A 24,820-nucleotide genomic window follows, 5' to 3' on the forward strand; every position below is an offset into this window, starting at 1 on the left:
TTTGAACACAAAAATTCCAACTTAAATTATAAATAGCTGGTAAATTCCAAAAAAACTGCATTTTGTTGAAATATTTTTTACACCACATCTTTAAGTTAGTCGCTTTGTGAAGTAAACTTCCGCCAACTCAAATAAAAAAGGATAATAAACACATGACAATCCAGCAAGTACGCGTGCGAGTGTGTGCGTGTGTGTGTGTGTTAATTTGCTCCAACTTGCCAGTGTGTGTGTGTGTGGCGTAGTTTTCCAAAGAGGAGGAAAAACTTTTGTTTACCCAATGCTAATGCTGGGAATGAAAGATATTTCCAGCGAAAATTCCTTCGTGAGGGATCTAATTAACATAATGTTGGGAACACCCCCACTCCTGTTTTCCTTCCTTCCAAGCGTCTCTATGACACTGCACTTGTGTGGGTGTAGGTGTGTCTGTGTATTTGCTTGTGTGTGTCATTAGCGTTTTCATGGCATGTGTTTTTCCGCTTTTCCTGTCTCCGGTTTAAGTTGCCGTATTACACAAAGAAAAACGGTGCACTAAATAACAAACAATATGCACGTTTTTTGTGTTAAAAATCTTTGAGCAAGTATTATTAAGTTAATTTCAATTATTTATTTTATTTACAGTTTTCACCGAATTTCTAAACTACTTACTTCTCTCGCTTTTTTTTTTTTTTGAGTCCGTCTTCTTCTGTCGTCAGTATACCTGTCTCTCTCGCTTTTCCTTTTCTGGTGGCATTTTCAGCACGTGCGTTCTCAACAATAGCAACAAAAACAGTAGTACCTAAACTAAACCAAACTCAAGTAACTACAAAGGCAACAAGAACGCCGACAGTCGGCAATTACAATAAACAAAACAAAACGCAGCGAATTCTGGAAAATGAAGGAAACGGTGGGATGAAGGGAGGGGGGGTGTGAGAAAAAGACACAGAAACGGAAAGGAAATGGGTTACTCGTGCAGGGGAAACGACGAGGTGGGGGGGTCTCGAAAAATGTACGATGCCCCGATTATGGTTATATTTCGAAAAAGTACAGTCAGCAGGCAATTAACGCATAATATGCGCATTAAAAGCGATTCTCTAACACTGGATTTAACGAATCCAACGATTATGGAACACTGAACGGCTAAAAATAATAGGAAGAATTATGCAATGCTTATAAAAAGGACACACATTTTACTCAATCCAAAACATTCGGATTCCAGCTGCAGGTTAATAAACCTTCATATTTTCCCTGCTCCACTTCACTTAGCTCTGGACAATCGTAGTGATTATAGTAATTCATGATCTTGGGGACAATAAAAACCAAGTGACACAGCGATGGCAGCCCGAAAGTAATTTTAATGTCTCGCCTGGAAGTACATAAAAGCCGAAGTCGGGGGGCACGGGAAGAAGAAAGTTCCAATCCTCCGGGTCCCAAGCACGCAAAAGAAAATGCTGAAAGTGGGGAGGGGGCGGGGGGTCTGCAGACTATCGGGGAAGTGGTTTTTACTATCCAACGAGAATCTACCGCAACTAAAAACAAAAGTTATGTGTGCACGAAAAATCATGTCCAGTCATTTCCTGTACAACTTTGGCCGAAGGACCCATGGGGTCCTGCCACACACAGCTGGAGAGGGGGGTGGGCATTGGGGGCCTACAAGCCCCCTCCCCCCCCTCCACTCAAGCCAAGCCGCTTTCATTCGCTGGCCTTTTATGGTCATAAAAATTTTATTATAATTTTTAATAATTTAGGCAAGCATATTGCTGCCAGCGCAGCGAACCAGTAGCTATCCAAAGTTTTTCCACAGTTTTCCTTTGCCTTTTGTCAGCGCCCTGTTCCCCCCCGCCCCCGCTCCTACCTTTTTATCACCTGGCATATACGCACGCCGGGCATTTCCGGCTCTATATGTGCCCCGACTCTTCTGGGCAACGGACAAAATACGGACGGACACGGATACAGACAGTGGAGCACAGTAGTCGCAGTCAAAGTGCAAATGCCGTAAATCATGGCGCTGGTAAACAAGCAACAGAGGCAGCAGAGCACCAAACAGAAAACGGGGCGAAAACAATCAAGCAGTTATATAGCACTGGCAAATATCCTGGAAAACTAGTCCAAGCTATAGGCACTCGTTTTTTAGTTTACCCATTTATTGTAACTTTGATCATCAAGAGTTTCAAGTTAAATAGAAAAAGTGGCATATCAAATTTCCCTACAACTCATACGTCTAGTCTAATATACCCTTGCCATTATATTGCCAGGGTATCATCATCAGGAAGAAAAAGCACAGAAAATAGCAAAAGGATAGCCGTATATAGCCATAGCCGCAGCTAAAGCGATAGTGATACGGATTGTTCGGATATATGTATATGCTGTCTTTCGGCGCGTTTCGTTAGCGTTTTAAGCGCGTTTTGAGCGCGTTCTGAGCTTCGTTTTTTTGTTCTGTTTTTTCCGCGCTTTTCGTTTTCCGTTCCATTGTTTCCTCTTTTGAACGTGTTGGTTTTGTTTTTTGGCCCTGCGAAGGTGGTGCCAATTTGATGAAATCGTTAGCATTACCCATGGTTAGATGTCGAAAGGTAGAAAATGGCTGGAAAAACTGGAGTCCTTTTCACTGTTTTAAGGATGAGGAAAACCCGAAAACAAGCTCACGATAAGGAGTTAAAAATGCTTTGCCAGAAACTTATTTCGCATATATGCAATTTAACTTATTTATGTTCATAAGTGTGTAACTTATTTGTACTTCTGCTTTAAATATTCTGCGAATAATACCAATGTACCAATTTTTCTCCCCAAAAAAAAATGAAGCGAAGAAAAATGCGAAAGGCAAACAAAAGCCGCAAATGCCAAGGCCAAACACCCACTGACAAGGGGATGAAAAGGAAAACTAGGGGGTGGTCCCATCCCATGTGTCATACATATGTTTGGCGGCCTGTTTGTTTATGGGGGCCCCCATTCAGTTGAGGAAATGTACACAAACCCAACGGAAAGTACAAAAATATAGACGACAGAATGTGTGAAAAAACGCGTTACAAAATCGCTGGAAAAAACAAATAAAAAAACTGCATAAGGCTCCAAAATGCGTGCAAAGTTCGCAGCGAATTTTAGTTTTTGGATTGTGAGTAAAAGGAACTTGTAGCAAGAAATGTGGCGAATTTGAAAAGTATTATTTTGATATTTCTTGGTGTTTTTGGGTCATTTGTTTGTTTCTTTCGGTGCACAAATGCAGTTACATTTTGCAGTTGCAGTCTGCTGCAGTTGATGGCACAAATCCAGACAACTGACAACCCCACACATTCCGCTCCGTAATACCAGCGTTTTTTTACCCACCCCCCCTCGTGATGCACACTCTGCTCCACGCTGGCCTTTCATTTGGTTTAAACTTGACCCACAAAACGAATTTTATTGCATTCGTTTGCCATGCGAGAAGTAAAGAAAAAAAACAAAAGTGAAAGGTGGAAAAGGCGAAAGGAAAGGGGATTTTAAACAGTCGGATGTCCTTTGCCTGGCTTGTAATTATTTCTTATGGCATCAGCTTGCATCCCGATTTCATTCGTTGCGAAACTGCAAGCTGTAATTCAATTAAATAGCGAAAAAACTCGAACAAACAAGCTGGGGATTACCAAGGAAATGCATTTTCCCAGAATTTTACATAAGTTGCTAATTGTTTCAAAAATGCTTTATGTTTGATTCTCGGTTTGATTATTATTATTGTATTAACTTTCCATTTCTATCTTCACTTTCTTTCAGCTGAGTTAACAATTTGCCGCTGAAAATGAGCAGAACGCGCAGCAGTCGCCTCCTGGTGCTGCCACTGATCCTTGTGCTGGTCCTGACGCTGCTCCTCCAACCGATTGCCGTCCACGCCAAGTCGAAGAAGAACAAGTCCAGCCAGAGCTCGCACCACGGTGACTCATCCCCATCCTCCTCCTCCTCCTCCTCCTCCTCGTCGAGTGGCTCCTCATCGGCGGCAGCGTCGTCCGCGAATGATGAGAGCAAGCCGAAGGGCGGCGACAATGGTGGTCAGCACTTTGCCATGGAGCCGCAGGACCAGACGGCCGTCGTCGGTTCTCGAGTGACGTTGCCGTGTCGGGTCATGGAGAAAGTGGGCGCACTGCAGTGGACCAAAGACGACTTTGGCCTGGGCCAGCATCGCAATCTCAGCGGCTTCGAACGCTACTCGATGGTCGGCAGTGATGAGGAGGGCGACTTCTCGCTGGACATCTATCCGCTGATGCTGGACGACGACGCCAAGTATCAGTGCCAAGTGGGTCCAGGTCCGCAGGGCGAGCAGGGCATTCGTTCGCGATTCGCCAAGCTAACCGTTCTCGTGCCGCCCGAGGCGCCGAAGATCACGCAAGGAGACTACCTGGTGACCACCGAAGATCGCGAGATCGAGCTGGAGTGCGTGTCGCAGGGCGGCAAGCCCGCCGCCGAAATCACCTGGATCGACGGACTGGGCAATGTTCTCACCAAGGGCATCGAGTATGTGAAGGAACCCCTGGCCGATTCGCGCCGAATCACGGCCAGATCGATACTGAAGCTGGCGCCCAAGAAGGAGCATCACAACACAACGTTCACGTGCCAGGCGCAAAACACCGCCGATCGGACGTACAGATCCGCCAAGCTGCTGCTGGAGGTGAAGTACGCGCCCAAGGTCACCGTTTCGGTGGTGGGTGGCGCCCTGGCGGGTGGCAAGATTCCCGAGGGCGCCGAGGTGATCCTAAGCTGCCAGGCCGACGCCAATCCGCACGAGCTCAGCTACCGCTGGTTCATCAACGATGAGCTAATGACTGGGGACTTTACCACCAAGATGGTAAGTGCACCAGCCGATGGTCAGCAAAAGAAATCCTACAACTCCTTCGATTCCCTTCCAGATCATTCACAATGTTTCGAGGCAATACCACGATGCCATAGTCAAGTGCGAGGTGGTCAATGCGGTGGGCAAGAGCGAGCAGAGCAAGAAACTGGACATCAGTTGTAAGTACTTCATGGCCATTAGTGGCGGTATGCCAGCTAATCCATCCGTTGTTCCACCACCCTAGTTGGCCCAGTTTTCCGCCAGCGTCCCGTTAGTGTGGAGGCCGATCTGGGCGCCACCGTGAGCATGCGATGCGATGTGGCTGGCAATCCGGAGCCCGAAATCGAGTGGATCAGCGAGAACTCCGACCAGGTGCGTCAAACCTTCGATTCACTGAAGTCAATGTGGTGTTTAACACTTTACACCCCAATCTTGCGCAGGTTGTCGGCGTTGCAGCGGAACTGAAGTTGAAGGTGAGCAGCGAAACGGCCGGGCGCTACTTCTGCAAGGCGGTGGTCAATGGGTTTCCCGAAATCGGAGCCGAGGCAACGCTCTACGTGAAGAGGGCGCCGATCATCACATCGCACAAGGTGCAGTTTGGCGGAGTTGGTGGTCGCGTGAAGATCGATTGCCTGGCCTTTAGCATACCGAAGGCGGAGCACATTCTCTGGTCGTTCGAGGGCAAGATCATCAACATGAGCAGCGCCGATCCGGATATATACATTTTCGAGGAGCACCATTTGCCGGAGGGCGTGCGAGCGGCCCTGATTATCCGCGATAGCAAGGCCACACACTTTGGCAAATACAATTGCACGGTGATGAATTCGTATGGCGGTGACTCGCTGGTGATAACGCTGCTCCGCGAACCGGGAAACATACCCGTCCTGCTGGTCGTTATGGGCTCCATGTTCTGCGTGGCCATCATCCTGATGATCGTGATGATCATCATCGTGTACCGCAAGCGGCGCAGTCGCAAGAAGCCCATGCCGGCGGACGTGATACCGGAGGCGTCGCGCGGCGGCGACAAGCTGAACGAACTGAAGAGCGAGCTGCGCTCGAAGGCCTATGACGTGGAGTACTCGGAGGCGGGCGGCGATGGCCTGGCCATTAATCTCACCCACTCCCCGATGCCCGATGTCCAGATGAAGGGCGCCACACTGGGCGTGCCACTAGCCGGGCCAGTCAAGTTCGACGAGCGCTTCTCGGGCGACTTTGGCGGCGATCGCTACAATCGACAGTGCCACATCAAGAATCTGAAGAACCAGCAGGAGACCGCCTACAAGGGCAGTCCACAGGCCAATGGCTACGCCCACTACTTCGAGTACGCCCTCGACTACAGTCCGCCGGGCGAGGGGGCTGCCGGTGTGGTGGTGGGCGGCGGCAAGCTGAAGAACGGTGGCATGAACTCGGCCACGCTGCCTCACTCGGCGGCTGCCTCCGTGAATGGGGGCGGCGCTGGCAATGGGGGCGGGGCCAGTCTGCCGCGCAACCAGCGACACGAGATTCAGCAGTCGCAGCAGGCAAACGGATTTCTCGGTGAGTTACACATATATTCACCCACTTGTGCATTGAAACTGATGTGATCTCTCGCCTTTCGCAGGACAACCGCTGCTGCAGAACGGCATCGATAGCCGCTTTAGCGCCATCTACGGTAATCCCTACCTAAGGACGAACTCCTCGCTCCTGCCGCCCCTCCCGCCGCCGAGCACCGCCAATCCGGCGGCCACGCCCGCCCCGCCCCCCTATCATGCCGCTCGCCACGGCCACGCCCACCACGCCAACGGCGGACTCAAGCATTTCGTGGGCGGCGCCGTGATCACCACGAGCCCCGTGGCAAATGTGAACGCAAACGGGGGCGGGGGCGGCGGCTCGACGCCCAGCGGCGGCGGCGGGGGCGTGGCAGCGGGTGGCAGCGTCAGCGGCAGCAGTTCGAACCTGACCGCCAGCAGCAACACGCTGGCGGCCACGCCCCTAGCGGGCGGTGGCGGCGGCAACAGCGGCCAGTGCGCCCAGAGTCCGTCCGGCCAGTTTATACTGTCCAACAATGGGAAAGGACACACGCAGAAAGGACCTCTGGCCACTCATGTTTAAGCTGCGCGAAGGATACATACATGCATATATATACAGTACATACATATAGAAGGCACTAGCATAACTCATAAGTGTATTTAAAAGCCGAACTTCTAGTGTGTAAACTTTTTTTTGTCCATCGATATTAGCGTAATTCTGGTTCAAGCGGTGTGGACCACTTTCGAAAAGGTCTTGGGAAGTAAGTGCAACTGACTACGGTATATGTGACATGGCTGAAATTGTAAATTTGTAACGTGCAGACCCCAAGAAAAGAGTTCAACCCTTGAGTAAAAATAAACCTAAACATGTGTAAAAACGAAAAACAAAAAACAAAAGAAAACAAAAACCGTATTGTGATTTATAGCGTTAATTATTTTATGGCTGAGCTCGATGAGTTTCGCAGCGGCAAATTATATCAACTAGTGCAAATCTTAAGCTACTTATCGAGTAAAAAATCGTATATCAATTAGACACGAAACGTATCGAACAGAAATGAAACAAAAAGAAAAAACAAAACAACTACAAAACTTCAAAAGTTCATTTTAAACAGCGAGTTGCATACAATTTTAAACAAAACCGAAAATCAATTCAATTATATACATTATTAAAAACAAAAAGCCTGTAGTTAGTTGGAACTAAAAAAAAAGGAAAGCAAACGAAATGCAAAAATGCAGTAAAAGCAGCAAGCAAAACAATTTTCTAAGCCAAAATTTATCAAATTTTTAGACTTAATTATACGTATACATAAAACGAAACAAACTGAATGCAGTGAGAGAAACTTTTAGAGTAAGTGCCGTGTTTGACCTGTGACCCGATCGAAAAGAGCCAAAAGTAAAAAACATCAAACTACACACATGTATATGCATTGAAAATCCGCCATTACTTTGCACAAACACTCGAATTGAATTGAAATCTATATTTTTACGAGATGCTGCAGTATTATTGCAATCTGATCGAAAATCCCGCAAATAGCTGAAAAAGATGTCCGCATATTGGTGATTAAATGAAGTAAATACAATTAGAACCACCAAGCATAAATAGTTCCCACTTTCCAAACTTGCTGATCGGGTTTCCAGGGCCACAGCATCCGGCATCCAGCATCCGTGTGAAAACTTGAATATTTTTTTGTCTAGCCCTAAGCGAGTAACTGATATTTGAACTTAAATCAATTATGTAAAGAAGCAAATGAAATATTGTATATCGTATATATATATAGAGCATAAATGTGTATGTCAACGCTTGAATTAAATGACTAGCTAAGATTAGAGAGAATGTTTGTATTTTTTTTTGTCTGCCTAGTTTAGGTTTAAGCCTATTTATAGACGTAAATGAGAGTACGTGTAAACAATTTTAAAGGTAAAACTTAAAAAGCTTAGAAACAATTTGTAAAACATTTGAGCGATCTACCAAAAAACGCAAGTAAGTGTAAAGCGTTAAATTTTTAACACGAAATGCTGCCTTATGATTCCTCGTTGGGTTCTTAATTCACTAAGCCAATACTGTAATTATTTAATTTATTCGTTCATTTTTTTAAATTTATTCTTTTTCGGGAACATATACACAAATATACAAATGTATGTATCTAGAGTAATTCTGAAAATGCTTTAGATGTCCTTCGTTTATCCTGATTTATACACTCGAATCTAATTCTATTCTTTCCGCGGGCTAATTGCGCAGAGCTTTTTAACTGGGATAGCGTTCCGAAAATCGGAGATAAGGATGGTGTTACATTCTTTGGATAATTGTCAAACGATTCAATTAAGAGTTCAATTATATAGACGTTACACGAAACGAAAGTAATTTCAAATGAAATCCTATTAAGCCAAGTAAAGTATGATAATTGCGAATGTGCGAGGAAGGTTCGGAAAATGAAAACTAAGAACGTATTGCGGGAAAAAGGCAAAGTACGAAAAACCTAACTTAAGTCGAGAACAACTCAAATTAGTTGAAATAAAGATACGAGAACAAAAGGAAAATAAAATACTTCAAAATGCTAGAAGTGCGTTTTTCAATCGGACAAATGAATGCATAATTTTTTCCAGTGCCTGCGAATTTTACTTTGTCGAATTACATACACTTTACACAGCGTAATTTCTACATAACGCTATGACGGCACTAAAACGCCATTGGGCGAAAAGGGAAACCACGCTTCGAAGAGGTTCGGAGCCCGGCTAACGTTATTTGTTCACCAACCGATCTCGAAACGCTGCGAAAGAGCGCGCTGGCAAGATGGCTGCCCGCCATACGGTATCTTTTTCTCGCAGCGAGGCGGTCACACCGCCGATTTGAAACAGATCGCTTTTTTCCAGTGGACGAAACGGTTGTGAAAGCGGACGAGCGTAAGGCAGACGAACCTGGAAAGCGCAGAGCACAGTTCTCAACGTTTTTTTTTTTGGAAGTGAGTGCAACAACGCACGCAAAACCGCGCAGCCAACAGGATACACAAACAAATCAATCAAAGCAAGCAAATGCCATGAAATGAAAAGGATGGCCCCAGCGGGAAAGCCGTTCAGCAAGAGCAAGGAGTGCCTGTCGAAGGGATAGCAACGAGAGAGCGAAGGAAAGAGAGAGGGAGAGAAACAAGGATTTTCGAAAAGTGTATCTACCTCGAGTCGCGCGTGTGTGAGAGTGAGACGGAAGCCGAGTGCAAGAAGCGCAAGAGGAAGAGAGCAATACGCAAGCGTGCGGCGTCGGTTTGAATTTGAATTTGTGCTCGATCCTCGCGAAGAGAAAAGCAAGCAAAAGATACACGAAAAGCGTTCTTTTTTTGCCACTTTTTTTTTATGTTTCAAAGCGGAAAATGTCGCCGTCGTCGGGAGAGTGCCTCCTCTTAGTTTATCAAATAAAGCTTTAAAGTCTGAAGTTCAAAACTATACAAGAGAAAACGCGCTAAAACAAAAAATTGCCTAAACTACTGAGACTAGCATACTAAACTCAACCCAAACTCGCTGTTAAACATATCCTCAAAGAGAGACCAAAGAGGAGCGCTAAAGAAACCGAAGCGAGTAGAGGTGAAAAACTGGAAAAGTGGTTAACTGGAAAACTGGATTACAATGCAATCGCAGCGCAGCCGACGTCGCAGTCGCGCACCAAACACTTGGATTTGTTTTTGGATTAACAAAATGCACGCCGTTGCATCGCTGCCGGCGTCGCTGCCTCTGCTGCTGCTGACGCTGGCGTTTGCGAATTTGCCAAACACCGTCCGCGGAACTGGTGAGTAAAGCGGAGACGCCGATCAGAACGACGAGGGGGGGACAGGCGGGGTCGCCCGAAAATAGGGTGGGTGCACAAACTGGAATTCCAGGGGGCTCAAAACCGATCCAAAACGCTCGCCAAAGAACGGTTTTACAGAACCAAAACTAGAGATAAGATGGTCTTGTATAGCTGCAAGATGTGGATCCTAACTTTTAGTACTAAATCGCATATCTAGTTGTCATTTTTAAATGAAGCATACTCGTATTTTCTGAACATTCGAATCAACTGAAATTGCAATTACAAAATATACTTTTGAATTGGACTAGTTCCGCTCAAACCCGTTGGATAGTTCGCTGCATTGCACAGCTAGGAAATGTTGGTCTATAAAATCGGATGCATTCGCAACAGATAAGTGACTAAGCAACCCATGCAACTGTAATCCAAATAGAAGTGGTACAATTGGTGCTACTTAATCTGCTTAATAAGCCCATAGATTGTTGTAAATCCCACCTTGACGGAATCATCGGAATCCCGATGAACACAGCTCCAAATGCGTTCTCAGTGTTTCTCCACTCCCTTTTCGACCCTCTTCGTTCGTCTCCCTTTTGGGCAGCTCCTACTGCTCTTCGCCTTCCTTTTCGTGGCTTGTGTTCACCGCGCTTCCTTTTGCGCTGTCTTCCTTCGCCTCGCTTTGTTGTCGCTTTTCGGACAGGTGGTCGTTTTTTTTTTTCCTCTCTCTCCTTGTTGTCTCGCTGATCTCGTTCTCGCTCTCGCTCGTTCGCTGTCGCTGTCTCGCTCTCCGCCGACTGCGCATGCTCTCTCAGATTTGGAAACCCACCTTTTCGAAACAAGAAAGACCGTTTTTACCGTCGGCAAAAGGCGAGTTTTTCCATGCCCAGCACTCTTTCCTTTGTGTTTTCTCACTGCGCTATTTGCTCGCCAGTGAGTGGCCAACTTCCTTTCCAGCTTTGGAAGCGAGCTCCTCCACACGCCGTGTTGTGCCGCATGCACATGGGGCCTACTTGGTATTTGCATATGGAGCGGCCGTTGTCTAATCACTGAGCAAACACCGAATCGTATCGGATCGGATCGGATCGGTTGTGGGTGTACTTAGGGTCGATTGCCCCAGTAAATGTCAGCTTTCCACGGAACTCGAAATCTCTTCGGCGGAATTCTCGGCTCAGCGATGAGAAAGTATGGGGAATGCAGCTCGAAGAAGATGTATCATAGTAATTTGAACAAATTTGATAATTCTCCATTGTTGTTCACTATTCCAAAATCTAACGAAATCCATCAATTTAAATGATCACCACTAGAAGTTTGATCCCTGAGCACTGGGGAACTTTATTATAACTCTATGATCTCTGCTATTTTTTCAAACAGCTGCAACCGAAGAGCGTTGAACTATTATTTTTATAACTTTTACCTGGGCATCGTTTCCTGAGCTCGGGTTTCCGCCTCCTAAACTCTTTTTTTGCTGGCTTTATTGGCCATGGGCGATCGTGTGATCTTTGCACAACGTTGTAGTAAAAGGTAAATAAACAGGCGAAAAAATATACAAATAATTACGCATATAGAGCGGGTTGTGCAGGGTGAAAAAAAAGCTGAAAGTAGTAATAACAAAAGTGTAAATTGATGCCAGAAATGTTGCAAAAACTGGGCAACCTTTACATTCAGTTCACTCGATTCTTCTGCTGCTGCTCTAAGAAAAAAGTGTTCGAAGTTGGAAAAAAGACAAAAAAAAATCTCTCGAATCTTCATGTGCATTTTTGTACCGATTAAGTTCTCACAAATTTACGCCCCATTAGCTCCAATCCAAGTTTGTTCAACTTTGTGCGATCGAACGCCTGCATTTAGCCAACAATTTAGGGTATTATTTTTTGCAGGTTTAATGTGGCACGTAACGGTTTCGAGACCAGAGACCAGAGACCCGAGAACCAGAACCAACCACCGCATTCGATTTCATCGTATGTGTAGTAGGAATAAACGACAGCTGGGCTCCTGGAGCCAAAAGTGAAGCAGCAGGAGCAGGAGCAACCCCTGCGTCCTGGCATATTGCACATGCGCGTCCTTTTTGCTGTTTGCTCAAAGATCAAATTACGATATGCTATGGCATGGCACGGCATGGTGCGTGAGCGAGAGGGGAAACGAGCGGGCATAGAGTAGAGTATCGCTTCAGATACTTTTGTATCTGCGCGCTCTCTCTTAGCTATTTCCTGTATATCCTGTGTGCACCCCAAAACTAAAGAAGTGAAAACCCAAAACACATTTCTTGACTTTCGTAAGTCACGCACACGGCGGATCCCTAATTAGCCCTCGCCTAGACTTCAGTCAACATAAATATACTACATAAAGTACTATATATGCACGAATGTGTATGTATGTTTGTATGGCATGTATGGCGATGCATAACCAACATGCCCATGGTTATGGGTCGTAAAGTGTGCACTTTATGGTCGGAATGGATCATCCACATAAAGCTGCAACCAAATTTAATGGAAATAAAATTTAAGGGGCAAAGGAAGGACGGGCACTTAAATTGAAGGATCAACTGGAGATGAGGGTAGGACTACCTAGATTTATAGCTGCGAAATCTACGTTCTTAAGCATGTAGAGTCACAACTAGGCATCATTAATAAATACCATTTGAATAAATAATGCATTAAATGATCGTTAAAAGATGTGAGAACCAATTGGTAAGAATGCCGATACTTCAGTTAGTGAGTAAAAACACTGCAGTCATTAAAAACCAGCTCAAATGAAACTCGAATTCCAATACCTCAACCTTAATCAATATAAATAACTCCGAACTGTATGTCTGAGATGCATTTATAACACCTAAAGCCAAAAACCAGGCCAATTCCCACGAATGCACACCCTTTTCCAAGGACGCGGCACTTAAAAACGCAGATTATTGTGAAAGTCTGTCTTATTTGGGCGTCTCAATTAATTTGAGACAACCACTTATCGACCATTTACTGTCGCATTTATTAATTAATCGACGCCGCCGACGATGGCCAACAGGGCGAAAAAAAAACCAGGAGTATCACTTGAAAATATAACTTTCCCATCAGTAACTTAAGAAGACTTAATTAAAAAACGGTACTCGTATATGAAATCAGCTAATTTCTCAAGTGTTAAATCTGCTTTTACTCCTTGCCTTTCGCCTGGCCAAAATCAAAAAAACCTGTAAGTGATAAAGTAAACTTCAAAAAATAAGAAAAAAAAGAAAACAAAGTAAAGCAGAGGAGTTGAGGAGTCGAGGAATCTTGTTGCCTGGTGGTCACTTGATATGGCATTGGATATGCGGCAGAGCAGTTCCGTTCCGTTCCGTTCCAGACGATCCCGATGCTCGATCTCGATCCTGTTTTTCGGGACACACCTTTGAAACCAGAATTGGCCAGGCTCTTCAGGTAGAATTTCGTTTGGCAATGTGCAGTCTTCTTCTCGGTATCTTCGCTCTCCGGAAATCCACAATGTTTTTGCGCGCTGTCTTGGCTGATATTTGTTATTTGTTCCCATAGTCATTGCATAAACATGAAAATCATTTTCCCAGCCCATCTCTCTCTCCAGTGTATATGTTGACAACTACTTTCCAGGTTTTGTCTTGGGAAAATGCCTCAAATGGCCAACGAATGAATTGAGGTTTTCTTCTCTACAGATATGTAAGTATGTGCAGATATGTATGTACTGTTTTGCTGGCCAAACTAATTATGAAAACAGTCCTCACATGTGTCGGCTGCAATTAAATCCGCTTAGAAAAATCCACGGATTGTATGGATTCTAAATCTCAGCTCGGCTTGGCTCGGCTTGACTTGACTTGGCTCTCAAGTCCACTCTGCTCTTCCCTTCTCGGCTTTTATTGACTTTTAATGATGGCCAGGCGAATTAGTGCGCCCTGACTTACTCTTTCTGCCATGGCCAGTTTAATGAGTTTTCTTTATGGCCAACACATGTACATTTCGAGACGGCAGATACAGGTACTCACACACAGATACTATTCGAGCCAAGATACAAGATACACACAAACAGAGACGACGAACGCACTGACCGAACAAGTTTTTAGTTTTTTTCCCTCTGTTTTCTTGGGTTTTCTTGGCTGGTCTCTTTGGTCTTCTCTCCTTTGTGTGGCTGGTTCTTGAAGTATCTGAGAGGTACAACAAAACAAAAAAGGCTGACAACCTCAGAAGAACCCCTCCTTTCGACCCAGCCCCGCCCCTTCCCCCCTCTAAGAAACACCAACACCAACAGCAGTTTTTATAGATATTACCCAAAGTGTCTTGTTTGGTTTGGTTTGGTTTTGGTTTCTCTCCTTCGTTTTTGGCCCGGTCTCTTCTTGTCTTCCAGGCTTTTGGGCTTTTAGACTGCGCCCCTGCCACGCCCCCTAGAAATCCCCCTATGTTGCCATGCGATTTACTCCGATACTCTTATACAAACAGATCTCTCATCTTCGAAATGTGGAAAAGCAGTAGGAAAATATCGATCTTAATAGTAGTAACTTATCGTTTCTACTAACGCAGCTATGAAAATATTATAAGGAAAAAACTTAATTTTCCTCAATACTTTCTCGTGTATTATTAAATTGTTGTAAGAATATAAAACTTGAAAATATTTTATAATTATGTCAAGTACAAGAATAAGAATAAGAAATTCAAAAATAATTTGAAAATTGCCGTTGTATGCTAAGTCGCAAGAAAATTCGTTTCGATGCCCTGGTCTTGTCATTAAAGAAATTTACGATTTCCTGGGCAAACGCAATCAGTTGGCATAGAAACTTCATGTTCTTGGCCAGGCCGACTCTGGCCTCTCCCTTTCTCGCTCTATTGCTCGCTGTATAGCCGTCTCTTTCCCGTCTTCTATCCTGTTTTGGAGGAGGCAATGAAAAATGACAATCATCATTATATACACTTGAGCGGATCGACGACAGTCGCCGATCGTGTGCTCGTCGTCTTCTCAAGTTGAAACTGAAATTGCTCCGACTTTGTCGTCTCTTCCTTCTTCTCCTCCGCCTTCTCCTTGTCTTTCTCAGTCTCCGTCTCCATGTTTCTCTTCACATGCGTGTTTGAGAATCATCTGCAGAAGGAGAATAGAGATCGGTCCAAGCTCAAGTGAGTGGTTGACTTGAAGAGATGCATAGATACTTTGGCTTGCATAATAATAATAGTAATGATCGGTGGTCGAAGGAAGAAGCCATGCAGAAAGATACGGGATGATATGACCGAATGATACTTTTCATGGTGGTCTTGGGAGTCTCAGAACCATTGCAGATACCCTCACTCACAGCATTAGCAAGGAATTGTGCATCATTCAATGGCAAAGATACAAGAAATAACTGCAAATTTGCTCACTTACGTCTAAAGGTAGATACATTGTAAAGTAACTAGATACCCTGATAGATCCTTAAAAGAAATAAAAGGCACCTTTGAAACTGCAGGATACACAAACACTGAGATAAACACATGCTTCAAGCTGCCACTTGAAAATGTATCTCAAATTTCAAGCGTCTGACACTCGCTGGCTCTGAAGTACTTAAGATGAGAATCTTGAAGGAAACATGTAAAAAGGACGTCTCTGTTTTGGCTTGGAAGTTGAAGTTTTAACTATAAATAGAATAACTAAGTTTCGATATCAAACTGGAATATTTTAGTATATGTACCAATCTGGAATTTAAAGTCATAGTTTACTGGGTTCTGGGTTCAACTGGGTTCCACTTCATCTGAACGCTCACTTAGCATTGATTAGGAGCCATATCTCGCAGATGCATCTTCCGAGTCTGCAGACTCTTTCTCTTTGACTTTTCCTCTAGTGCTGGCAACCTGCGCGACATTTGCATAAGGCCATTTGCTAGGGCGCCAGAAGAACCCGCGTTTCTTCGGTGACAAATTAGCAGAGGTGGAAAGTAAATATGAATTGAAGACTCTGGCTTTTTTTCTTTCTTTCGTCCATTTCAGTTTTGTCGTTTTCCGAACTTTAACTAAACATTCACACGCTGCTTTGTTGTCTGCCGGAAGTGTTAAATGCTTCAGTTTATTTAAAGTACATATAGACAAGAGGAGTAGAGAGAGAGAGGGAGACGAGACTCCATACAATATCACTCATATGCCATTATTTTTATGGATTTCCGAGCAACAACCCTTTTTGTTTGTGCGCCTGCGCGGCCTTTTTTCAGTTTGGCGCGCATTTCCTTCAGCCTCGACCTCTTGAACCCCAGCTCTTGCTCTCTCGCTCTCGCGCTCTCTCTCTCTCCCTCTCTGCATGCATTTTATATGTTTTTGCCCCGGCGAGGGCGGATTTTGTCAAAGTGTCGCATATGTTTTCAAGTGCACTTCAATTACCAAAAAGAAAAAAGAAAAAACCATATACTTGTGTACATGCATATGGATTACTTACAACTGCAGCTGTGTGTCCTTTCCGGAGGGCTGTTTATCACTCATCCTGCCTGCCGAAACGTTTTCCACCCCCTCTTATCATGCACTCAATTACATCGTCGGGTAGGTCAATTATTCCCATAATATTATCTTTCATTTGGCTAAGCATTATGCTAATCATCCGAGCTTCTCGTGTGGGAAAATAAAGTGCGAGTCGGCGTGGAAAACGGGGGGAAAACGGAGTGATGATCATCAAGTGGAAACAGCGCTCAACTGTGAAAAGTTTTGCGTCTTGCAAATGGGTTTTTTACTTACCACACTTAGTTTCTTTATTAAAGATCATGAAGTTCATAATATTTATAAACTCAACGTTCGATGATTCAATTGAGCAGCTAGTGCAGTTATAAGTTTCCTGTTTCTTTCTATTAACAAATTATATATTATTTACAAGTCGGGCTCAACCCACTCATGAAGACATCAATCAGGGTGCCCATAAACCACATTCTCAGGCACTTCCCCTTCGGTTACAACAACTCGCCCTTTACAACGATCGTCTAATCCGAAATCTATTTCAACATATGTTGCAATAGCAATATCGTAGACCGCAAAAACCACATACTTCCTCCCCCATGTTGCCCCAAAATTATACGTATGAATGGCTTAGGCAGTGGCGGTTGTGTGGGGAGGGGCATTGGAGTTGTATTTTGTCCGATTTTTCCTCTTTTTTTTTCTATTTTTTTTTCTATTTTTTTTCTTTTTTTTTTTTTGCTATCGCCGACGACAGTGGCCTATTAATCTATCAGAAGCTTCAGACGCTTCGGACCAAACAAAAGGGGTTAGCAGAGATAGAGATAGAGGGCCGAAAGAGATGGAGGCAGATGGAGCGACAAAGACGGGTAGAGTGGGTTGGAAAGAGAGGGGGAGCGAGCCAAGGCAAAATTCCATGCCACATAACCCAAAAAGACGAAAAGAAAGAGCGAGACGTTGTGTGTTTCGTTGACGTCGGTTCCCACACTCGTTTATTCGTTTTACGACTTGCCCCGCTCCACGCCCCACCGCCCCTGAGTGCCACTCCCCCTTTTTCCCGCCGCTCGAGCCCCTTTTGCTACTCGATTCTCCACCGATCTCGGCTACTTTTTCATTAACACTTTACAATCTTTCCGCATTTTGTTGCCTGCTGCTGTTGTTACAACGCCTCTGCAGGCCGTTCATTTTCCAAGACCCTCGGCATCTCGCCTCTATACTTACAGCCAAGTCCACAATAATATGTGTGCTTTTCAATTTACCAAAGAAAAATTAGGATTATAGGTCAATGAACTCCACTCGATAGCTTGCACCTAAATCCAATGCAAAAAAAGATGCAACTTGCAACTAAAGACGAGTTGCCTTCACCTTTCAATAACATCGATCGAAATTATTCAAGTTATTCGAGCTGCTCTTGATTTTCCCGCCACTGTATTGCTACTGACCAATTTTCTATTTGCCATTACACATTTATGTAGGCAAAGTACTTATTTATTGCTGGCCCCCGCAGCAATTTGTGATCATTCGCCGCACAGTTCCCATAAAAATAATGATCGCTCGATGATCGCTTCGTTTTCTTTGCCAGCTTATCACAGTTGCAGTTTTTGCGTCGCAAATTGTGTATGAAAATTTCTTTTATCATCTCTCGCCATACGCTTCGAATACAATAAATGTGCATAAATGGACGAGTAAGCCCGAGATCAATCGCAAATGGAAATACTTGAGAGTGCCAAATTGGAAGCCAAATAAATACATGTTGCGGGGGTTAAACGATCAATAAGCAATACAAGTAAATTTGTTCGGCAGATAACAAAAGATTCCTGTCAAGAAACGGTTAGGTGGGCCCAAAAGAACAGTAGCCTGCGATTCGATGAATATAATTATGTATTTCCATTTCTAGTTAATTGCTATTGTTTGTACAAAACACTAGCGAGATCGTTTAGAATAGTAAGACGAAAGCACAAGTTAGGATCACAACTACTTTTTAATCACCTACACATGAATTCACGAGTCTGATGACTTGTTGCATCCGGGCTTTTTCAAATCCATTTACGAATCGTGGCGAAATTGTCGCCGAATAAAAATCATGAATAAACATGAAGGCGGCCTGAGAACAAACTGAGTTTCGATAAGGAAGTGGGCCCAGCGGAATGGTGTTGTATGGACGCGATAAGGCCGAAAAAGTTACTGGTCCTATAGTTTCCTACTTCAGTTGCAAGTAGATAGACACATTGCTTATCCTTCTGGTTGCACGTGGCACGTTTGAGCTTTTCCGAAGTGGAGAGAAAATCTATGATTAATTTAAGCTTTAATTTTGTTTTGCTGTTTTATTTAATATCCCCACTTGCTGACATTCTTGTTGATATGTTTTCGTTTTTTATTTTTTTTTTTATTATTATTTTTTTTTTTTTTTGTGCTTAGAGAAAAGCGTGAGAAATTTTTGGCCGTGGTTTGGCTTTTTTGTGTTTGTTGGTGCTTTTCTTGTTTTAGTTTGGTGTGGTTGCTTTTTGTTTTAGTTGTCGCAGCTGTTGTTGCTTATTATGCTGATAGCGTTTGCTACTTTTTCATTGTTGTTTTTTCTTTTCGTATGTGGTAATGCGAAAAATTTAAATTCGATAAGCAGCATTTGTAAAGAAACAAAAAGCAGCGGAGATATTTCATTATTGTCTTGGCTTCCTTTTTTGTCGTTCATGTTTGTTTGATGTATGTAAATGGTTTTTTGGGGTAATTACAAGTGGTTCATTGATCGCTTCATAGCCGCTTGACAATATTTTTCAGTTGGCAAGGGACCAAAACAACTTAGTTAAATATTAAAAACGAAAAATAACTCGCTCTTGTAACGTGCAACATTTTCTTTCTGTCGTTTCCGTGTCATTTCCATCGATCAATATCACGGATATTTGCAAGTCACAGTCACGCCTGCTTTCATCGGTGATTGCGAAATGTCGTGACTTTGAGATAGCCCCGCACTTGGCCGCCAAACTAAGCCAACTAAAAACCGACAATCTCTATTACACATATCGTTGAGCAAGTTTAATTAGGTCTTAACTCGGTTTGAGCCAACTCAAGCAATTAACAGCTCATTTGTCGGTGGCGATGGAAAAGCGGAAAAGCGGAAAAGCATCTGCCTAAGCGGCGCATAAATGCCGGCCAAAAGCGATTCCACGTTGATTTTACATGTGCGGTAAATCACACGCAATAAAAACCCATCTACAAAAAGCCAAAACACAAAAAAAAAAATATAAACCTACTGAAAAACTGAAAATCTTTTCACGCTCTGTCGATGAAGCGTTGAGTGCCCATACATATGTGTCTGTCTTTCTCGCCTTCCCTGCCGGCAAATTAATTAAACAGAGCCATAAGCCCAGGCCACACCTCTCGGTGAAAAAAAAACCCACTTAAGCTCTGTCCCCAACGAGCGATCTTTACCTGGAATGTGTATAAATTCAATTTCAGACCCATTTGCCCACTCCACTTGGCCACTTTTGTCACACATTTGTCGGCTATCAGTTAGTGCGCCAATATATTTCAGTCTTAATACGATTTTTTAATCGAAAGTTGGCCAGATATAGAATGTTTTGGCTTGGCCAAAATTTGCACATTTGCAGGCTGCCCACCCACAACACACTGATTCTGTGCACTATATTTATATCTGTTGGATTTATCTGCTGGATTTGTGGCATTTGTATATCTTTTTTTTTTACACTAATTGAGGTCAATTAGTTTACAAACAAGCGCGCGCACACACACTCGCGGACAACGAAGACAATCAAATCAAATGCAGAGCAACATCTGAGCATGCTGCAATATTTTTCCTTTTGCATAAATTTCTGCAACATTGTGCACACACTGGTTGTGACTCAATTTGAAGTTATCTCTTTTTTTTTGCATTGTCATTAGCCAGTTAATCAGGCATATATATGTATATATATAAATATATATATCTTGGCCATTTATGCCACGTCTTGTCCACAAGCCATCGATCATCAATGTTTAAAGGAGAAGCGAACAGTGTGCGAAAATGTGGGTTATTAGTGGGACCGTGTATGCTTGCAAAATGCATTATTCATTTGGTCGATCAATAGTTCGTATAGTTAGTATAGTTGATCGATAGTTTGTATATTTGGTCAATATAGTTCCTTTCCATTTATTCTTGGAAATGCTCAATTTGTGCATTCACTCAATTGGCGCTTTAGCTTAAGCCTTTTTTGCATTTGATTTGCGCTCGTGTTTGCAAGACAGTGGTCACTCATTCATTGTGTGTGTGTGTATAAATACAGCCCCCACACATATATACCGCCGCCCCCACTGCCGCGCTCATGCCACGCCCCTTTCGGCAGACAAAGCGATTTATTTATCTCCGCCTGACGGGGGCAATCAAAACTTATTGTCGTCGCCTCGAAATGAACCAAATCGCATGGCAGAACTGTGTTCAGCTGAGTTAGGAACCCCTCTACCGATTTTATAGTTTTTTTTATTCGGACCTCTTGGCAGCGCAGGAAATCGCCACACGCCCAATTAGCAAACATATATAGCACAGTTGGGCGCAAGATATTAGCAGCGAAGGTGTGAAAAGCGTTATGAGTGCAGCTTCAAACAATAATGAAAATAACAAAAAATCTATCATGCAAAATTTGATTAGTTTGAGATGAAGTGAAGAAAATATTATTTTTGCATCACCTGCACAATTCAAAAGTGCCCAGCATTCCGAGCCAATCTGTTCATAACTAATATATATAATATATATAATTTTTCGTACGACTACTGAACCTGAAGAGGTGAAGTGAAATTGGGGGGATTGCGGCTTGTTTGCGGCTTCGTTTGTTTAATTTTGGTTGCCCGATATTTTTCAATGGAATAAGCATAAATTTTGTGTGTGCTCCTTCGCTCTTTTCTTCTGTGTGTGTGTGTAATTTATGCTTAATAATAATTTGATTTGATTGCAAACGTTTCAGTTTTCTTATCCGACGACTTTTCTGCAGCGCTGGGCAGTTCAAGTGCAGTGAACTTTTTGTCTGTGATTGGCAACAATGATGATGATAATAATGATGAAGACGGTGACTTTGACATGCCGCCCGTTTGTCCTTAAAAGGCAGCAAACATACATATATGTGCGATCTCTCTCGATCTTCAGCAAACAGAAAAGAACAAGAATGTTTTTATTCTCCCCCAGCCCTGTTGTATGTAGCATGTCGGTCTGTTCCTTCGCTTGCAACCATGTGGCATGTTAAGTAGACATAAATGGGCGACAAGTTAGCATGATCTTACAGATATGGCGGTTAGCTTTTGGCATCTATAAAGCATAGATTCATAAATAAGCTCAATTGGGAATGTTAGTAGTGTGTTATCCCAAATGGACTACAACTAACAATGAACTTTTCCACTTTTTATCCTTTCAGATACCGCGTTGGTGGCCGCTTCCTGCACAAGTGTGGGTTGCCAGAATGGCGGCACCTGCGTCACACAACTCAATGGCAAAACCTACTGCGCGTGAGTAAAGTTTAATATTAATTTTAATGCATACATTTTATTTGAACCACTCATGAAGAAGTTGTTAAAATAGTTAATGGCTCAACGGATACTGGCTTTAAAGATCACATAATTTATGTATTTCTCTGTGGCATTTGCATATGTCAATCAAGAGATCATTTTCAAGGACAAGGGATTTTGGTGTGCTGCGCACTCTTTTTTAATTTAACTCGAAATTCGTCTAGACAAAAGGAGGTGCGTTGTTGTTGCTGCTGCTCGGCCAGACAAAAGCGCCCGCACAATCTTCCGTCTTGCAGCCTTCGGTCTGCGGTCTCCGGTCTGCAGTCTTCGGCCTGCAGTCTTCTCTGCCGCGGATCGAATCAAATCGGGCTCGTTGTCGAGCGACATTCCTGGCAAATCGGTTTGAACCTAAACGAGAGTCTGGGAGTCTCTGGTTCGTGCCTTTAGCCCGGTTCGCATGATTTTCACTCGCCTCGTATCTCGTATTTCGTATTTCGTATTTCGATTTTCGTATTTTGTTTCCTCCGTGTGCTGTCTGTTATTTATTTCAGCATTTTTTTTTTTATTTTTTTTTTTTTGGTCTTTTGTCTATTTCGCTGTTGTCTCTGCAATAAATCAAATGCGGCCAAAACAAACGGCACGTACGCAACGCATAACTCCGTTTGAGTTATTATAAATAGAGAGTCCGTTCGGAGAGTCGAGCCGGTGAAACGATCGCTATATCCATATATTTTGACAGACTGTCGTCAACGATTTTTACGAGTCTGTGAAGCGGGCCGAAACCTACATGGCATAATTAAAAAAAAAAACAAAAAAAAAACCATTGCAAGAACACACAAAAAGCTAAGATCGAATTGCATTCCAAAGAGTTCGAGGCGAAGACTCATGCTTCGACTATTTCCAGCGATCAACTGGATTTTATTTTTTTTTATTTTTATCTGGTATCTGTGTTAGGTCACCAGAGGGAAGAACGGAAACAAATATGTATATGCAGCTATGGCAACCGATTGTAACAGAAAGTTGGCTTTTATGCCTTTTAAAAGGGTTTTTCTTTTTGTTAGCCATTAGCATGTAAAAAGTTAATATCGGCGAATTTCTCCAAAAACTCCTCTCGTGTTTTGCGCGTCTGCTCATTTTTATTTGCCATTATTGTTGCCTTTTATTTAATGTTCGGCTCAACTGACTCATCAAAAAAAAACACAAAAAACAGAAAAAACAGTTTCATACATCAAAAGAAATGTCCGCCGTAAAGGGGGATGCTGAGGGGGCGTGGCTCGACCTAAAGAGATGCTGCTCATTAACATGTCATAAACCGCAAGCGAGAAACGATTTTTTCTCCGCATTTGTGGCTCCTTAGCCATATAAATCAAACTCATTGTTCTGAGATGGCAGAGACAAAATTGAGACCCCGACTACATGACATTTGACATGAGCAAAAGGCTAGATAGATAGTTGTGTTTCGTGGTCGATCGGTCCACTCCAAACGAAAACCAAACCGTTTGGCAATCAAGTCAATTAAACAAACAAGCTGGCAGGCGGAAAAGCGATCGTAAGAGCCACATAAAAGCTAAGGTTTCTCGGACGCAGAGCGGAAAGCCAACCAGAGCAATTCCAAATCAAGAAAATGTGGTAAATGGATCAGCATGGATCAACCGTAAACGATCCGAGGATCAGTTGGCCTGGGCCACGAGACCGAAAAAATCAGCTCTAATAGCTCAAGCTCAAGACAAAAGTTCAAAGCGATCTTATCGCCAAATCAAAAAACAAACCAAAAAATGGCTTGCAGAAAGAGGGGCCAGCACATATACACATGGCCATTGGCTTGATCGTGCCTTTGATGATCATCGCAAAACCAAAACCAAAAGCAAAACCAAGGCAAGGCAAGGCAACGAAAAGAAAGAGCTAAAAGCGAATGAGCAAAGTAAAATAACCCACGGATCCCGAGATCCAAGAGTCTGCACAACAACAATATATATATATATAAACGAAACAAGAAAAGAAAAAACTAAGCTGGCATCTCGCAGTTTTAGGCTAAGAGCCAAGCGCTTTTATGTAATTGCCCAAAGATAGTTAAAGAAAGAGCCAGCCAGGATCGGTTGACATGTGTAGTCTCCTCTGTGGGGAGGAGAGGTGAGGTGGCTGTCGGGGAAAAGCTAGAAAAACTCTGTTAACAACGAACGCCGAGATCTTACCGATCAAAAAAGGCAAACTGATCAGCCATTGAAACTGCTGTGCTGTTTTAGAACTCAAACAAGATCAGCTTCAATTGATTGTGGAAGCAAATTTAATGAGGAAGTGCACTCAAGAGCGACTAAATTAACACTCGAAATGTAAACTTTTCGCAGAAATACATAGCTCTGGATTGGAAAACTCCCTTCAATTTAGAAGGGTATCTTATCCAAGGATCTAACAATTTCTGGCAACTTGAATTGAATCGCAATTAAACATTATGCCCAGACGTATTTAATCTTCAGAAAGTGAATTAACCGTCGAGTGAGAAAAGTTCGTTGCCTAAGTCTTTTGTTTTCCAGACATGCCATGTGTGTGAGTGTGTGCGTGTTTCTAAATGCCCACACACAAACACACACACACACCAAAAACGTTCGCCGCAGGGGAATAATTTACGTTTTTATTTGAACTCTTGGCTCACACACTTTGCACTTGAAAATGTTCTTTGCTTTCTACCTTGTTCTTGTTCTCTTTCTTTTCTTTTCTTTCCTTTTCGTTTTATGTCTTGTCTTTTCATTTCTTTTCTTTTCTTCTCGAAAAGTGAAAAAGGGGAAAAGCATTTCCAGGCTGCAATTACTTTAATTAACTGATCATTAAGCACATTGGCCATGGGGCTCGTTGCTCGATGCTCGATGCTCTATGCTCTATGTGTGCTGGAAATGACAATGGGAAAGCC

At 43.3% G+C, this 24,820-nt stretch overlaps 2 protein-coding genes across 2 annotated transcripts in view; both read left to right on the forward strand.

The window, feature by feature from the left end:
• LOC117146940 (irregular chiasm C-roughest protein) overlaps positions 1 to 8,814 on the forward strand; it is a 34,201-nt gene extending 25,387 nt beyond the window's left edge. Inside the window, exons 2-6 of the mRNA XM_033313590.1 lie at positions 3,718 to 4,783; positions 4,845 to 4,947; positions 5,013 to 5,140; positions 5,209 to 6,304; positions 6,369 to 8,814. Coding sequence (XP_033169481.1) covers positions 3,743 to 4,783; positions 4,845 to 4,947; positions 5,013 to 5,140; positions 5,209 to 6,304; positions 6,369 to 6,859 — 2,859 coding nt within the window. The 5' untranslated portion in view covers positions 3,718 to 3,742 and the 3' untranslated portion in view covers positions 6,860 to 8,814. The remainder of the gene's footprint in view (positions 1 to 3,717; positions 4,784 to 4,844; positions 4,948 to 5,012; positions 5,141 to 5,208; positions 6,305 to 6,368) is intronic.
• A 323-nt stretch (positions 8,815 to 9,137) lies between these two features.
• LOC117148177 (neurogenic locus Notch protein) overlaps positions 9,138 to 24,820 on the forward strand; it is a 36,183-nt gene continuing 20,500 nt past the window's right edge. The window contains exons 1-2 of the mRNA XM_033315445.1: positions 9,138 to 10,051; positions 21,825 to 21,915. Of these exons, the coding sequence (XP_033171336.1) occupies positions 9,892 to 10,051; positions 21,825 to 21,915 (251 nt within the window). The 5' untranslated portion in view covers positions 9,138 to 9,891. The remainder of the gene's footprint in view (positions 10,052 to 21,824; positions 21,916 to 24,820) is intronic.

Source organism: Drosophila mauritiana, chromosome X (assembly GCF_004382145.1).
Source record: "Drosophila mauritiana strain mau12 chromosome X, ASM438214v1, whole genome shotgun sequence".
Lineage (NCBI taxonomy): Eukaryota > Metazoa > Arthropoda > Insecta > Diptera > Drosophilidae > Drosophila > Drosophila mauritiana.